The sequence below is a fragment of the Rutilus rutilus genome (assembly GCF_951802725.1).
Source record: "Rutilus rutilus genome assembly, chromosome: 23".
Taxonomy (NCBI): Eukaryota; Metazoa; Chordata; class Actinopteri; order Cypriniformes; family Leuciscidae; genus Rutilus; species Rutilus rutilus.
Window position 1 is genome coordinate 13,444,186 of NC_140233.1, and position 18,648 is coordinate 13,462,833.

Here is an 18,648-nt window from a genome sequence, read left to right on the forward strand (position 1 = left end):
TATAAAATAAAAACAAAAAATCGTTGTTCTTGCGTATGCCTCCTGTTTTATGTGTTTTTTTTTCTTCTTGTCATGCAACTTTACCTTTAGTTATTTAAAAATAAATTGCTCTTTAAATGTGTATTTATGTATTGCCTTTCTCGTTTTTGTTGTATTCTTGTTATTATCATTTTAAATAACATGATTTCAATAGCTTACATCCTCTGCATTCTATTTTTGTATGGCTCCTTGTATGGCAGCAATGTAAATGTTTCAAAAGCAGCGTGATTCTCCTCACCAGTTGATTGGACGCAAGGTGGTTTCTACGGCGACGTCTCGTGTGTTCTCGCGATAATTCACAGTCACTCTCTTCTACTTGGTTAGCCATGTAGCTTCCAAGTGTGTCAACACCGTATCCCGTCGTGAACGGTGAAGATCAAACTTAAGCAAATTCATGCTAGCTATTAACTTTTGTCTGAGAGTCAGAAGCGTACACATCGCGGAGAAAGTTCAGCGTTAAGCAGAGTCAGGTGAGAGATCGTCTGTGTTTGTTTAGCGCCCACTTTTAAAAGCTAACTGATAAGCTAACTAGATAGCTTTTTTTGGAACATTTTATTCATACTAGCTCAAAGCAAGTGAACACTTGTGAAGTTGTTCTACTTTTAAACCGGATATGCCATAATATTTTTTATCTCTTTCTTTAAAAAAATAATATCATAAGCATAGTATTGAACTAGAAGGATCCTAGGATATAATTTTTCTTATAGAGTAAAAATTTCTTAATAGAAAAATTAGACAATTTTTTATTTTACTGCCCATTTCATTTAACTGTCTATCAGCTGCTAAACATTATTCCCGTACACAAGTAACGTTTGAGTTCTTATCAACATAGGGCTCAAGGAATCAAATCAAAATCCCAGAAATCTCACTTTATCCAGTTGGATCTTATTTGATTTTTAGAGGATTTTTCTTCTTATATGATGTTATATTTCTTCTTCTTATATTATATTATGTTATATTATTATATTTCTTTAGGATCCAATTGACAAGGATCATGTAAGGTTCACACGTCAAAACTCTGCTTGTGTGTCAAAAATGTCAAAAGATGTGTGTTTGTCCTTAAAAAAACTATTCATTTGGACGGAAGAAATTAATAAAAGAAAAGGCAAATTTTTGGAACAGTTAGAGCAAAAACTAATTCGTTTACTTTTTTAAATTCTTTTTGCTTTGTTAGGATATGAGATCTGAAGGCATATGTCCAGTAATATCAACTCAAGTAAACGCATGCCCTATCTCTTATGACAGCCTCTCTAGAAAATTGGGATCAAAGGACAGCGTGTCGGTCTGGGAGAATCTGCAGACACTTAAGGTAATACTGGATAATAAAGATTTCCAGTCATAGGAGTGTTCATCTGTTGCATGGATTTCCTATAGTTGATCTAGTCTACTATATTAGCATCAATAGATGCTTTTGGAGTTTAATATGTGGATTTGAAATTTCTTCTACAATTAAACCCACTGTGGTTTAATTCAAATGTTAAAGGCACAATATGTAAGATTTTCACTAGAAATCACTAGAACAATTTTATATACTTAGTTGACTTGTGTACTTCCATTCTCCCAAATGTTTCCAAAAAATGTAAAATCCAGATAAATCAGCAATTTTAACCAGTTTAACAGCCCGTGTGTCATTGCGTCGTCTGTCAATGACGTCATATCCTCGTTTTCCGGTTTTACCTCTGTAGAAGCCACGGAAACACCAAAGACACTTTTAATAGCCTATATATTATGTGTTTTTATTTGACAGGTGAGGAACTGTTTTGGGTTACACTTTATTTTAAGGTGTCATTGTTACAGTGTAATTATACATTTAAGTACTGAGTAACATTAAGCTACTACATGTACTTATTATAGGGTTAGGGTAGGATTTGGATGAGGGTTAGTTGCATGTAATTATGCATCATTTATTGTTATTACTATGGTATGTACATGTAACATTTGTAACAAGGACACTAAAATAAAGTGTTACTCTGTTTTGATACCTTAATTGACAGAAAACTAGTGTTATACAACTCAAAATGGTAAGTTTTATTGTTTGAATCTCATTTTCTTGATTTACCGCGAGTAACGTGTTTGTACCATGCCTCAGAGTCAATACTTTTTTGGGTCAAGTGGCTAAATTAGAAATAACTTTATTTGTAGTAACTGTAATAGAGCATTTCCTCCACCATACCATATATTTTCAAATGAACTGCACGCCATTAAGCATTAAGTGCGACAAGTGTCTAATAGCAGAGAGTAATGTTATAGCAACTTTCAACACACTCAAATGTACAGCACTGCATTACCCCACAATTTGAATTCGTCAGATAAACTGACCTGTAGTAATTGTTTCACTAGAATGAAAGAAAAAAAAGAAAGTGCATTGAAGTGATAAAAAGTTACTGTAACAAAGTTCAAGTTCAGAGAAGGAGGCAGCGAATGTTAAAATTAACTTTAATCATAAAATAAACAAACAACAAAGTAAATGAGCGCCAGCGGCAGACCAGAAATGGCAAAAGTACTCACTTCCAGTACTCAAGTAGAAATATAGATACTTGTGTTAAAAAAATAGGCCTACTCTGGTAAAAGTAGAAATACTGATTTAACTTCTTTACTCAAGTAAAAGTAACAAAGTACAGGCTTGGAAATTTACTTAAAGTATAAAAGTAAAAGTAGCCTTGCGAATGACAACCATTTTTTTATGCAAAGCTACCAGGACCACACAAATGTTACTAGAGTGCAAGCTGAGAAACTCAAGTGGATATGGAAAAAAAGGTTCTTTATATGCCATTGCCTACATTTTAAATGGATGTCTGCCAATAGGCCTAAAACATCACATAGCCTAAATGATTATTGTAACATAGACTGGGAATCCAGGTTAATGAGATTCTGACTGAGTAGCAAGATATGAATTCAATTGTGATTCTGTGAGAATTCACAGATCCGGTTTCTCTTTTTTAATCTTCCCCTTAACATTTAAAGGAATCTACATGTAGCCTATGTAATGATTTTTCTGCGAATGAATGCAGCCGCGAATCTGTCGATTCGTCTTGTAGTGATGGGTCAAGTGCAACGTATATTCCCATCCAATTGACCGTTCGCAAAGACCGGTTTGTGAACGGTCCCAAACCATTCTCTTCCGTTCCCTGTAGTTACTGTTGCTATGTCCGACAAGCGACACCGCTCTCACTCCACACCATGTTCTCACGCAGTGAAAAATACATCGTGGAGCACAGAGGACACAAGGTGCTGATAGACAGGACAGACCAGGTTATTTTTTATATGAAATAAATTCTCACCTTTCAAATTGAGTAATTTTTGAAAGACATTTAAACAATAAATACCATTTTGTGGCTCTTTAATGTGTTGTGACAGATTGCTGTAGAGTCTCAGTTAAAGCTGCTCGTGAACTGATCATCTCTTCCTTCTAGTTAATTTATATCATCACATAAACATGAATGAACATCAGAAGGAATGTTGTTTTTACACGAAAAGACGTCGGTACACTTCGTTTTTCAAGTTTAAATCCTCCAATGTTAATCTACTATCTACTAACAAAGCAGTCAGGGAATGCTTTGTCGGACAAAATGGTGGATTATGATTGGTCAGATCGCCTGTCAATCAAACTCCCTGCAAAGGGTTGAAGACGCGAAAAATAATAACGGTAACTCCACTGAAATTATTTGAAACTAAAGTAACGAGCAAATTTTGTAAAATGTAAGGAGTAGAAAGTACCAATATTCGTGTTAAAATGTAAGGAGTAAAAGTAAAAAGTCATCACGAAAATAAATAGTAAAGTAAAAATATCTGAAAAATCTGCTTGAGTACAGTAACGAAGCATTTGTACTTCGTTACTTCCCATCTCTGTGGCAGACAGATGGCATATAAGCATAATAAAAACAGCAATGTAAAAATGTCTCTGACTCTCGGCCCGCCCTGCATCATACGATAGTAATGTTCATAAAACTTCAATACATTAGCTTACCCATGAACATGATTTCTGCCTGAGTCCTGTTCGATTGCTTTCCATCGACTGTGGAGGTGAAGACAACAACTCCCATGATTCCATGCTCATTCACGGCACCATAAAGCTGTGCCTTTATTGATTTTAATAAGTGACCTCAAGCGCTGAAACTTATGTACTGTGCCTTTAAATCCATTTTTATCATAGGTACACTTGAACTGTGAGAGACAGAATCTAAAACAAAAATCCAGAAAATCACATTGTATGTAATCATTGTATGATTTTTAAATAAATAATTAGCATTTTATTGCATGACATAAGTATTTGATCACCTACCAACCAGTAAGAATTCCGGCTCTCACAGACCTGTTCTCCACTCATTACCTGTATTAACTGCACCTGTTTGAACTCGTTACCTGTGTAAAAGACACCTGTCCACACTCTCAATCAAACAGACTCCAACCTCTCCACAATGGCCAAGACCAGAGAGCTGTGTATGGACATCAGGGATAAAATTGTAGACCTGCACAAGACTGGGATGGGCTACAGGACAATAGGCAAGCAGCTTGGTGAGAAGGCAACAACTGTTGGCGCAATTATTAGAAAATGGAAGAAGTTCAAGATGACGGCCAGTCTCCCTCGGTCTGGGGCACCATGCAAGATCTCACCTCGTGGGGTATCAATGATCATAAGGAAGGTGAAGGATCAGCCCAGAACTACACGACAGGAGCTGGTCAATGACCTGAAGAGAGCTGGGACCACAGTCTCAAAGAAAACCATTACTAACACACTACGGCGTCATGGATTCAAATCTTGCAGCGCACGCAAGGTCCCCCTGCTCAAGCCAGCGCATGTCCCCCTGCTCAAGTCAGCGCATGTCCCCTTGCTCAAGTCAGCGCATGTCCAGGCCCGTCTGAAGTTTGCCAGTGACCATCTGGATGATCCAGAGGAGGAATGGGAGAAGGTCATGTGGTCTGATGAGACAAAAATAGAGCTTTTTGAACCATCCGTGAAGTATGGAGGTGGAAACATCATTCTTTGGGGATGCTTTTCTGCAAAGGGGACAGGACGACTGCACCGTATTGAGGGGAGGATGGATGGGGCCATGTATCGTGAGATCTTGGCCAACAACCTCCTTCCCTCAGTAAGAGCATTGAAGATGGGTCGTGGCTGGGTCTTCCAGCATGACAATGACCCGAAACACACAGCCAGGGCAACTAAGGAGTGGCTCCGTAAGAAGCATCTCAAGGTCCTGGAGTTGCCTAGCCAGTCTCCAGACCTGAACCCAATAGAAAATCTTTGGAGGGAGCTGAAACTCCGTATTGCCCAGCGACAGCCCCGAAACCTGAAGGACCTGGAGAAGGTCTGTATGGAGGAGTGGGCCAAAATCCCTGCTGCAGTGTGTGCAAACCTGGTCAAGAACTACAGGAAACGTATGATCTCTGTAATTGCAAACAAAGGTTTCGGTACCACATACTAAGTTCTGCTTTTCTGATGTATCAAATACTTATGTCATGCAATAAAATGCAAATTAATTAATTACTTAAAAATCATACAATGTGATTTTCTGGATTTTTGTTTTAGATTCCGTCACTCACAGTTGAAGAGTACCTATGATAAAAATGACAGACTTCTACATGCTTTGTAAGTGGGAAAACCTGCAAAATCGGCAGTGTATCAAATACTTCAGTGTATCAAAAAAATCAGTCTTTTGGTCTCCTCTATGCTGTTTACAGTTGATGTGTGAACAAAAATATGTAATAATTGCAGCTTTGTTACTTTTGACATGAAAAAAGTTTTCATGACGGACACGTTTTAAATGTTTATTTTTCAACTACAAATTGGAGTAGAAACATTAGAGTAAAAGTGTCCACCCCTTTTTTCAGCTGCGCTGATTCCGGAAGTATTTTTTCCATTAATTTTCCCCATAGGGATATATATATAAAAAAGACTGCATTATAAGCCATGAACCAAGCCAACCAGCTATGAGTTGTCACAACACTACAAACTTTCATTTAATGCAAAAAAGTCCTAATTTATATTATATTTAAATGCATTAAGCTGGTTGTTTTAGTGTTTATATTGATTTCTATTGGGAACTTTGCATTATGATATATAATAAGGGATCTTCAGAGATGTATTATAAGGAAACTCACAGCCTTTAATATCATATCTGCTGTGCTTTTATCATGAGGGTCTGTTTATAGTATATTATAGTACAATTTAGCTCCTGGGCAACACAACCTGCATAATTTTACTTAAGTGTGCAATGAACTGTAATCGGTAATCTTTTGTTTATCAGTGCTGGCTGATATGGTCATCTTGTGACCCTGTTAGTGACTTTCATGCTGCATCATGCAAAATGTCAAATTTGGCAATGCCATGGGAGAAATACACTATTCACTGTCACCATACTAGCAAATGTTCAGTGACCGAAAGCCTGCAGTATTCATCTGGTTTCTTCTCATTGTGTTGCTGACCCGCTCCATGTAAAATTAAATGGTTGCTATACGCCACTGATATGATTACGCCAGTGTATGTGATTTGTAAACTTTTCTTCTCCTGTCATGCTGCTTTTACTATTAATATATATATTTTTTTTTAAATGAGGAAAAAGGATTGAGAGCACCTCTGTACATAATGTACAACTTGTACGTCTTTGTGTCAGCGCCACCTGCTGGCCATTGAGAAATAGACAGCTTGTCAGATGTAATTGGAAACAATGGCTATACAATATATATATATAGTATACACACACACAGGTACGGATATATAAACTCTCTATATATACACAGTTTATATATTTATACGTGTGTGTGTGTATGTGTATATATATATATATATATATATATATATATATATATATATATATATATATATATATATAGTTTATGTATTCGTACCTGTGTGTATGTGTATGTATGTATGTGTGTGTGTGTATATATATATATATATATATATATATATATATATATATATATATGCTAATTTTTATTATAAGAACACCATTTATTGACAAAGGTTATATCAAAGTACTATTTTGATTGATTTTTAGGTCTACTTGATAGCAGATTGTGCATTACAACCACCCGCATTTTCTTCACCTTTAAATTTGCTTATTATATACCCAGGATAGGTCATAATAATAAGTCTTGGATAACACTTTTTACCTTCCTTGACACTCGTGCGGTTGCGGAGAGGTTCACTGAGTTCATTTCGCATTGGCATGACTGCCGTGCTCCATCCCATCACGCTTTTCCTTTCATCAGCCTATTGTGTTTTCGTGCGTGAGAGAATCTACAGTATCAGGAGATATTATAAGGGTCGGGCTACGTCATCAAGGCAGCCTCCGCGTGCCACAGTAACGGAAAAAGCGACCAGCCATTCATGCTCGCGCGAACGTCTCAGTCAGGTTACTATGCTACCGTCCTGCCGTGTCTCGCGCCGACGCTACCTGAGGGCGTCCTTTCTTCCCGGACAACAGCATTTACAGGCTGTGTTCGCAGCGAATAAGTTACACCGGAGTGCTCGCATTATGCTGAAGTTTGAAAGTAATGCCCGAGGATGCTAAGTCGCCTGGCAAGCCCTCGTTGTGCGAAGGAGCGCGCATCCTTTGTGCGTTCATTCATCAGCTGCTGCCCTGCTGCTTTGTTTTAAAGACAGGCGGGTACGTATACGCGCCTCTGTGTGAATTAATCTCGAAAGAGTGTCGCTTCGCTTTAGAAAGTCGTGAGATTATAAAAAAAAAAAGGTTACCTCTGCGTAACAAGTCTTATTTGTAGGGAATATTCCCGATGCAGTTCCCTCATCAATATTCTATCGTTTAGAAATGAGTTGTATGCGTCATTTTAACCGTATCTGCATGCAGTGCCCTTCAGGAACGCATTGTCTTGCTGTTTAACATTAGAGGAGCGGTGTCAGCAGTGCACTGAATTATTGATGCTACTTTCTCTGTAAGTAACAGAATGGATTGTGCACTGTTAGTTACTTGGAACTTGGAAGTTTAAAAATGCATTTATTTGGTCTTTTTTTTTTTATTCATGCTGATTGACATGAAGAAAGACAGATCATCAATTGGCTTGGCTTGTCAAGAACATGATCTTGTCCCCTAAGGGGTCCGGAGACACCACAGACGTGCCTTCATCCGAATTCATTGTGGGCTACTTTTGCCTGGCACATTCATGGGCTGATGCAATAGAGAAGCAAAACAAGATCTTGACTTGTAATTATATTGCTGAGAATTGTGGATTTGATTGGCAGTGGATGCATGAAATGATCTCTACGCAGCACAATACTCAGAAGCTGAATGAATGCGAGCCTGTGAGCTGAATGAATTTCTGTGTGAACCGCTTAGGGAATTGTCAGACTGCTCAGATGCTTATTGCAGCTGAAGTTCAGGTTTCACCATCACATTAATGGCTGTGCTAAAACATCAATCAGACAGACTGAGGAAGCTGCTGAGAAGTGTTGGTAGATCAATTGTTTGCATAGCAGTTAGAGGTCAGACTGTTATTTATGTTTTTAACAAACGAATCAGATGATTTTGTTGTATTTGAAGTGTCTTATAAGCAATATCCAAAGCCATTATTTTAACCATTCAGTCTGTTTTGCTCAAATAAATAATCTTAAGACTATAACAACAATAAAATAATACGGTTTGTATATATAATGATTTATTAATGATAACAGTGTTAGTAATAATCATCATCATCATTTTCTTATTGAATAATCACCATTATAATACAACTTATTATTATTTATTAATTAATTCATACTATAATAATAAAATAATAATTATTATAGCATTGTTATTTTATTTGCTACATTGTACTATCTCTACAATTTATTAATATTATTTATATATACAATATGATTTATTTAATCTCTATTATTTATTCTGCTTTGCACAATTAAATAATCTTTAGACTATAGCACAAACAACGCAGTTTGTATATACAATAACCATTTTATTAATGGTATTATTATTATTATTATTTAGTAGACACTATAATTAGTATGATTATTATTCTTCATTACTCATATTATTTTATATACTATGTTCTATTATGAGTTGTTTTATTTTTATTTATTCTGTTTAAGAGAGAGTTTGTATATAATAATGATAATAATAAAAATAATTGCATTGATGTTTGTAACATTTTATATTATACCAATATTAGTAATATTTTATTATTATTATCTAACTTATTTTCGGTATTATTTATACCATTTTATATATATATATGTGTATGTATGTATGTGTGTGTGTATATATATGTATGTATGTATATATGTATATGTGTATGTATATATATGTGTGTATGTATGTATATATATGTATATATGTCTACTCATTTATTTTGAGAATAAATAGTTATCACTAATTATGCAAACAGTACATGGAACTTTATACTTTATCTGTAAACACAGTGTGCAGTTCTTTAGAGACCATGTCAGTGTTTTTAGATTAAATAGAGAAGTGTTAGTGTCTGTGTTTGACAGGGACTGTGAAGGACACACTAGTATTTGCGGTCCATTCAATTTCTATACATATTTATGGAAACACAAGCACATGCAAAGACGTTAAAGATTCCCAAAAGACCTTTGACCATTAAAACCATCTAAACATCACATAGTGACCGACCACACTTTACACTGAATAGTGGAAACAGTCTGATTTTATTCAGTTTTATCAGTGGGATACTATAGGTCAATGTATGTGTGCTCTGAAGCAAGTGGGATAATGGAACTTGCAGCAAAACAGATGCAGCACAACTTATTGAATTTGTAGCTGCTGTTGAGTATGGTGGTGCTGTGGGCACTGGTCACGCTCGAGTTGGTTAATGGGGTCACAAAGCTCTTGGCTGGTACAGTCATGACAGTCAAAATGAATCGAGGGGTCCATATTGGGCAGCACTTTTGCTGGGATAAATCAAGCCCTATTTCCAGCCTATTAATCATTTATACAAACAGAATATTCTGCCTGTGCACGCTTCAGTGGACCCTTTATGTTTTTTTTTAGTGCAGGGGAAGAAAGAGGCATATCAGCTCCATGCGAAGACCATTTTTTAAAACCGTGTTTTCTGCTTTGGTCTATGCTGTACTCCAGTCTCCTTGCTTCAAGGGCATCTGTCTTGTAATGATCCTGTTTCAGCCCCCTGGGGAATGAGAAAAAATTAACAGCACCTGGTCTGGGCATAGGCAGTCTGTTTATAAAGGATTTATTTGTATTATATAGGCTATTATTGTTTTAATATTATCATTTAATATAGTTCAGTTTTAATATAAAAATGTTCAGCACAGTTTTTGTCCTGGATTTTCATTAAATTCAGTTATATGAAGTATTGAATTTTTAATGTATTAAAAATCACCTGAAGGGATTTGGTTAAAATTAAACCCCAGTGACTTTTTCTCACAAGCACGGCACGTGAGGTGAATGAAATAGACAAATGGGAATGAATCCTCTGTGATTACACACGGATTGACGGGTGAGGCTGCGCTGCTGTCTCTTTGTTTTTTAAGGAAGTAGTGTAAAATTGCGCTTTGCTGTCATCATACTTCCTGCACTCAGCATCTCTTTTAGAGCCCAGAGTTCATCCAAGTTTGTTGCAAGCGCTTGCCGAGTTTCTCACGTTGCGGAGATCGGGCCACCCCTCCCTCAGCAGTCGAATGCTCACGTGTGTGTCTGACTGTGTGTTGGCTTTTCCTGGCAGTGGTCAGCCGCGTGGAGCTCAGCTGGAGGGTGAGCTGGTGAAAATGAGCCTGCACGGAGCCAGCGGAGGACCCCTGGACCACCCCAGGGAGAGGCGGCGTTCTGGAGATCGCTCCAGGGATTCTTCACACGAGAGAGGTGAAGGACAGCTGACCCCCTGCATCAGGAACGTCACCTCGCCCATACGCCAGCACCTCACTGGTGAGTTTTGGCTTCCTCATTCTGTACCAATTTAAATGCATTTGAGTTTTATAACAAACTCTATCAAAATATATTTATTTTATGATTCTAATATTAAACATATATAATATTAATTAATTATATATATATATATATATATATATATATATATATATATATATATATATATATATATATATATATATATATATCTGTTTTAATTCAGTTGTATTACAGAGAATTCATTATCTGTCTGTGAATATTTATACACACATATATATATATATACATACACACATACACACATATATATATATATTTATATATTTTATAAATTCACAGACAGATAATGAATTCTCTGTAATACAAATGAATTAAAACAGAATAAAGAGTATGTATATATGTATTACACACAACAGCATTTCAGTATTTTCAGTAAGCACCTTATGCTCATTAAGGCTGAATTTATTTGATCAAAAATATAAAAACAAATATATCTTTACTATTTAGAATGACTCTTTTCTGTTTAAATATATTTTAAAATGCTAAAGCTGAATGTTCAGCATCATTACTCCAGTCTTCAGTGTCACATGATCCTTCAGAAATCATTCTAATATGCTGATTCTAATATGCTCATTTTTTATCATTATCAATGCTTTCTAATTAATTGATTATCAATCAATGAATTGATCAATGACATCATTGAATTGATGTCAATCAAATCTCCATGACAAACAAATGAAAAGGAACATTTTTTTAAATAAGTTTTGTGATACATTTTTAAGGAGTATTTGATCAATAGAAAGTTTAAAAGACCAGAAATGATTGGAATTAGATACTTTTGTAACATATTACATGTCTGTCACTTTTTGATCAATTTAATTCATCCATGCTCAATTGAGTATTAATTTACAATGTAAAAAAAACGTAGCAACTCCAGAGTTTTGAATGGTTGTCATTTATTTAATCAGATTCATCAGATTATTACAATCTCTAGCTACAACTATGAAAAATTGTCACTGAATTATTGTTTTGTTTGTATACATGACGGATTATAAAGGCCAATTCACACTGCACTGAAAGATGCAGACAGACAGACGACAACAGACACTTTGGGTTTTTTGTCCGTTCAGTGTTACCACTTGTAACCCGGCGTCTCCTGGAGTCTGTCAGAGCTTGTTTTCGTCGATTGAACATATCGAATCCGCACTTGTCGGGTCGTGGAATGTCTGAGAAGTGGCATACTGTAATCTGGTGATTGTCCGCGTTGGTCGGCCTCTGTTATTAATGCTGTCTCCTACTTAAGTCTGTACTGGCAAGGTTCACTTGATATTGCTTGACTCCTGTCTATCTCTCACATTGATTCCTCAGACCGTGAACGGGATTCTGGCTGCTCATCGCGCTCCACGAGTCCCAGACCTCAGAAATCATGCACCTCCATCCTGTTCTATGGCGACTCCCACGGTAAAACCCACAGCTCTGACATGATCTACGTGTGTGAAAACGTCAAGGAGGGACCCCGCAGTTTGAGGACTGCAGAGAGAGTTACTCTGATTGTAGATAACACACGTTTCGTGGTCGACCCATCCATCTTTACTGCCCAACCCAACACTATGCTTGGCAGGTTAGGATAAACTTCGGTCACCTCTTTCAATTTGTCTGCTTGTTATTACTTAAATATAAACATTCATTTTGACATATTGTGTCAATGTTGTAACTGGTGGGCGTTGTCTTGAAGGATGTTCGGATCTGGACGGGAACACAACTTCACACGTCCTAATGAAAAGGGAGAGTATGAGGTTGCTGAGGGAATCAGCTCCACTATGTTCAGAGCCATTTTGGTGAGTGCACTATGCTTTAAAAGCTATTGAGGTTATAAATATATCTTTGGCCTAGTGTACCACATATTGATTAAGTTTTGTATTAGACTGCAGTATCAAAATTCACATGACTTCAGCATAAAGCGTACTGTTTTGTTAAAGTGTATTGCAGATATATTTCACATATAGAAATGACAACTCAGCAGAATGTCTGGGTTCTTCGCTTTCTTTTATTATCAAAGTGTTTAGTCCCCCTTTCTGGCCTCGTCACTTTACTGACCTTAAAACAAATAGTTCTTCTGACCCTGGGTGATTATTGGTCTTGAAAAAAATTGCAGGGGTTTTATATTATGAATGTACAAAACTACACATATTCAAGATCCACTAGTTGAAGGTTGTCTGAAGTTGTTTATATTCACCACTATCAGACAGATGGACACTAAATGCAGCTCTTTTTTGTAACTGACAGAAATTCAGCAAATTAATTATATATATAAATATAAGTATAACTATTTATTGCACAAAACTAGCACGGTCCTCACAAAAATGTACAAATGTATTCTTGATAATAATAGAAACATTCAGAGCTTGAGCAGTGAGCCTTAATTGTTTTATTAAAAAAGTTACAAAGCGATTTTTCAAAGGTTATGTTTCTAAAGGGGATGAATTTAATTGGGTAATATTGCAAATACTCTGAATTTCTTTTTCTCTTTCCTGAAATTTCCCAACACAAGTGGTTTTTGCATGAGATTTTCAGAGGTTTTAGGGCATAGGGGTTTTAGGGATAATTCTTTATATTTGTAAGCCGATAACCGATATATTGGCTGATAAATCAACATTTTTGAGAGCCTGATTACAAAAACAAAAGTCTCACTATTAAAAAACACATCCCAAGCACACAATTATAATGTTCTCATTAAAATTTTAATAGCCGATATGATAGACTTGCATGTTGCACTTACTTATATTTTCCTTTTTGAAGTGATTCCAATCATTTTTCAAGCAATTCAGAATCATCATGGCGAACAGCACGCATCTGAAGTGTCTCAGCTGAAGGAAATAATCCATTATTTATCGGCTTTAATATATCGGCCAACTTTTCTTATCGGGCCGATAACGATAACATTAAAAATGAACATATATCGGCCGATACCGTTATGGTGGCTGATATATCTTGCATCCCTAACTAAAAGTTAGCATAGAACTGTGTATAATGTTTTAAAATGTGATTTATGAATAATATATTGATAATTGTAATAATTATGATAGTAAAGTTTCTTAATCTCAGGATTGTCAGATTAAAGAAAAATACATGTAAAATTTTATATAAACTATAAATATGTTAAATTTATCAAATTTATTTTGTAGAAATATTTTATATATATATATATATATATAAACATAAAATATGTTTACATATTCTGAATTTACATTTTATATATAGTATCTTACATTGTGTAAAGGTATTTTCTAAAAAAAATAAAAAAAATAAACTATTGCTAATAATAATAATAATAATAAGCTGGATTTTAGTTGACCGTCACAGCCAGCATTATTTGGGCATCCATGGCATTCGTTACAAGCCTGTCTCTGCGGCATTGAAAGAGTTAAGCTTCTACCATGAGGCTCAGCTCAGTGGAAAAATCAGGACGGCACTACAGAAATAACAGCCATATTGAATCTTTCCCTTTTTTCAGTGAAGTGTTTTGTTCAGCGTTTTCATGCTGTCTGTGTGCTGAGCTCTTTCCACGTTTGGCTGGCTTTAAATGGATCAGTGCGCGTGAAGAGTTGGAAAAGCAAGGGGGGGTGTGTGTGTGTGTCTCTGGCATCGGAGCCATTTGCTTATCTTTGGAATAAGTGCTGCTTCAGTAATGGCCGCCTGTTTGTTTTTCCTCTGCGTCTCTCCCTTTTAACCGCCAGGATTACTACAAATCAGGGATAATCCGTTGCCCTGATGGGATATCCATCCCGGAGCTGAGAGAGGCATGCGACTACCTTTGCATCGCCTTCGACTACAGCACCATCAAGTGCAGAGACCTCAGTGAGTACTCATTAACATGACAAATGCACTAAACGGATTCGGCTTTTTGTGCTGGAAAACCCTCTGATTGTCTCGGCAACGGGGAAACTGGACATTATTCCAAGCATTTTGGATGTCTGAGGATGGTAGATGCGAGAGAACAGAAGTAGGTCAGTGCCGTATCCAATGTGATTGCCAGAGATGGGTCACTAGACGCTGTCAGTGTGAACTGTTTACATTGTAAGCATTTATGTTATGGCTTGTTTATTTAAAGTATCATGTGTATGTGATTTTATATGGCTAAATTGAATCAGCGAGTCAGCTGCCGAATCGTAATGAGTCGATCTGAATAACGCTCTGGAACATGTCAACTGCAGGTGCGCTCATGCATGAGCTGTCTAATGATGGCGCCCGCCGGCAGTTTGAGTTCTATCTGGAGGAGATGGTGCTGCCCCTGATGGTGGCCAGCGCTCAGAGCGGAGAGAGGGAGTGTCATGTGGTGGTGCTGACGGATGACGACGTGGTCGACTGGGATGAGGAGTATCCGCCGCAGATGGGGGAGGAATACTCACAGAGTCAGTTTACTTCACCTGCACCTCAATTACACACTATTACCTATCTGTCAATCACAGTGCTACTGCATTATGGGTCATTTGTGAGAACTGATTGTTCGTGGTCATTAGTGGTGTGTGCAACCTTAACCCTAGTGTTTGTACAGGCATGAATGATATCTTGTGTGTTAAGATTTTGCCCTTGTAGACAATAAAATGGGTGAACACTCTAGCATCTGCATTACAATACTAATAACTGCATAACAGCATTATATAGCATATGGCAACACGCTACTAACTTCTCAGAAGCTAGCGAGTTTTATGTCTTTAGCCAGTAAAGACCGGCTCTATCAAAGATCAGTGTAGCTTTGTAAGGAATGTATTAGTAGGATTTTATGTAATTTTTGCACTCGAGGTCACAATGGTTTTGTGTCTTTTGTGTAACGCAGTTATATACAGCACAAAACTATACCGGTTCTTCAAATACATTGAAAACCGAGACGTTGCCAAGTCTGTACTGAAGGACAGAGGACTGAAGAAAATTCGATTAGGCATCGAAGGTAAGAAAAGATTGTCACTCGGCTGCTTTCTGCTCGTTCACGCATTTACACACATTAAAGCGATAGTTCACCCAAAAATGAAAATTCTGTCATTAATTACTCACCCTCATATCGTTCCAATATCGTTGAATAAAGTCTTTTTTGGGGGGGGTTTTGGCTCCGCACCACGAGCCTCCACTGACTGCGCACGCTCCTCCTCAAACGGACGAGACGTTTATACTAGACGTGATCACCGTTCTGTTGTACTATTCTTTGAAACGACAGGGGGCGACTCTGAGTAATTGTCCTCTTAACTATCAGGAAGCAGAGGTAAGAAGTAAGGTACAAACATGACGATGTTTGTTTTTATTACATTTTCACCAAACCCTCAATACAAAAGACCTACACATATTTTATATATATATATATATTTTATATGATATACACATATTTTGTTCTAACGTCACATAATGTAGAAAATTTAAATGAAACAACAATCTCTTAATTATTTTCTAATTTCATTAAACATTTTCATTTAATTTCATGAACATGTTTTCATTAAAAAGTTTAATTTCTGCTGTCGTAGGCTCATTTTGTAAATGTAAGCAATTCATTTAGATAAGCTCCGGTAAGATGGTACAGACGTAACTGCTCGGCCAAAATGGGGTCTCGCGCACTAAATGCTTCGCTCTCGTGTGGATGCGGCGAGTATAAACCAGGCTTTCTTCAGTGGAACATAATAAAAGATATTTTGAAGAATGTTGGCATCCAAACAGTTTCGGTTCCAGTACAATGGAAGTCAGTGAGAATCAAAACATCGTCGCCAACGTTCTTAAAAATGGACCGAATTTTCATTTTTGGGTGGACTATCCCTTGTGTTAGCAATCCTGTTAATGCCGCACCTGTGTTTGCACTTAGGATACCCAACCTACAAAGAGAAAGTAAAGAAGCGACCCGGCGGGCGTCCGGAGGTAATTTACAACTACGTCCAGCGGCCCTTCATCCGGATGTCCTGGGAGAAAGAGGAAGGCAAAAGCCGACACGTGGACTTTCAGTGCGTGAAAAGCAAGTCCATCACAAACCTCGCTGCAGCCGCTGCAGACATTCCTCAGGACCAGCTGGTGGTCATGCACCCTGGACCTCAGGTGGACGAACTCGACATCCTCCCCAACCACCCGCAGCCCAGCCCCCATTACGAGCCAGACCCCGATGCCTCGTCCCCGGCCATCTGACCCCCACCCACACACACACACACACCCGCCACTTCAGCACTGCAGAGAGAGGTCAGCCAAGACCACGTTGCCTTTCAAGTCCTCTCCCGCCTTACGAGTGTCAAACTGATCGCTGCGGCAGCACATGACCTTTGTACACTATGCCTTTCTTTCCCACAGAACTTGACCAAAGGAGGTTTTTTTATTTAAGAACACACTCAAAGTTGGTAGTCACTCCTTTGATTAGTATCTGAAGTGATTATTATGGAAGCATATTTATACCAACGAAAAAAAATAAGTAATTGCGACTTATCTCACAAGTCTGACTTTTTTGCTTGCAATTCGTAGAAAACGTCAGAATTGTGTGATAAACTCAAAATTGCAAAATATAAACTTAAAGGAGCTGTATGTAAGAAATGTATTTCAATTAATAATAAAATGGCCCTGATATGTCACTAGACATTAAGAAATCATGTTCATTTCAAATACTTATATCACTGACAACAGTAGTCCGGCCAGGATATTGTCATTTAAAAAGTGAAGTTGCAGCCCTCAACTGATGTTGATGTTGTCATCTTGTGTTTTGGCCTGAAGCTCCACCCTCCACCTATCTACCAATCACGAAGTCAGTAGTGTTTCGGCATCCGGGTTGCCAGCTCAGCTCTAGTTACCACAGCTGCAGCTACAAACGTTCGTGCTGGATCCTGCAGCCTATCTGGCAACCTCGAGTCAGGGGGATACACCGCTCTACAGTAATTTGAAAGTGATTGCAGTACCAGTTTTGGCCACAATCTTACATACCGCTCCTTTAATTGCAAGATATAAACTCAGAATTGCAAGATAAATCAGAATTGTGTGATGAAAAATGAGTTGCAATTACATTTTTTTATTCTGTGGCGGAAACGATAAACGGAATTGCGAGATGTAAACTTGGAATTCTGAGGAAAAAGTCCGAATTGTGTACAGCAAACTTGCAATTACATGTTTAAAACTTTGAATTGCAAGCAAAAAAAGTCAGAATTGTGAGAGAAAAAGTCACAATTACCTTTTTATTTTTTTATCTAGTGGCAGAAACAAGCTTCCATAGATTGTACTATGTTTGTGGTGCTGTGAGACTACTGCTGTTTAACTTGGCAATAAAAAGGAGCACAACCATCTGGAACAACCCCGCAAGTGAGCGACATCATGCGATCAAATCAGAATGCTTCCATTAATGTCTTTAAGCGTTCTGGTTTTGTCACGTCATGTGACGGAGCACTTGTGGAGCCTCACTTTGATGCATTTCCTCTTGAATGAGTACTGAAGTGATGTCACGTTTTTATTGTACCGTACTTTTCATTTTATTGTTATTTGTAGCTGCATTGCGGTGCATCGAGAGAAGAGTTCTTGTGTACCACTTGAGAAATGTTATTTTAATAAACATGATGAAATCAGCACGCTTTGTTCATTAGAGTTGTTTCTAAATATAGAAATTACTATATGCCACTTATTTATCATTTTAATGGAATTTTATAGGTGAATCCCGTATGTTTTCACCCAAAAAGCCATTTTAAAATATGCATTCTTTTGACAATTAAGCACATTTGCATTTTTATTACAATTTAAAATAACTTTTTCTATTGGAATATAT

At 37.2% G+C, this 18,648-nt stretch overlaps 1 protein-coding gene across 4 annotated transcripts; it reads left to right on the forward strand.

The window, feature by feature from the left end:
- Positions 1-327: 327 nt before the first annotated feature.
- Positions 328-18,452, forward strand: btbd10a (BTB (POZ) domain containing 10a). 4 transcript variants are annotated; one of them, XM_084397360.1, is made up of 9 exons: positions 340-509; positions 1,214-1,348; positions 10,699-10,898; positions 12,249-12,501; positions 12,616-12,718; positions 14,618-14,738; positions 15,095-15,292; positions 15,718-15,828; positions 16,726-18,452. In XM_084397360.1, exons 2-9 carry the CDS (start codon positions 1,278-1,280, stop codon positions 17,037-17,039), a joined length of 1,371 nt encoding a protein of 456 aa, XP_084253486.1. In that variant the 5' UTR covers positions 340-509; positions 1,214-1,277; the 3' UTR covers positions 17,040-18,452. The 4 variants fall into 4 exon arrangements, with proteins under 4 accessions (XP_084253488.1, XP_084253486.1, XP_084253487.1 ...); XM_084397361.1 differs by having other exon boundaries at positions 1,285-1,348; XM_084397362.1 differs by lacking the exon at positions 1,214-1,348 and having other exon boundaries at positions 328-509.
- The last annotated feature ends 196 nt before the right edge of the window (positions 18,453-18,648 follow it).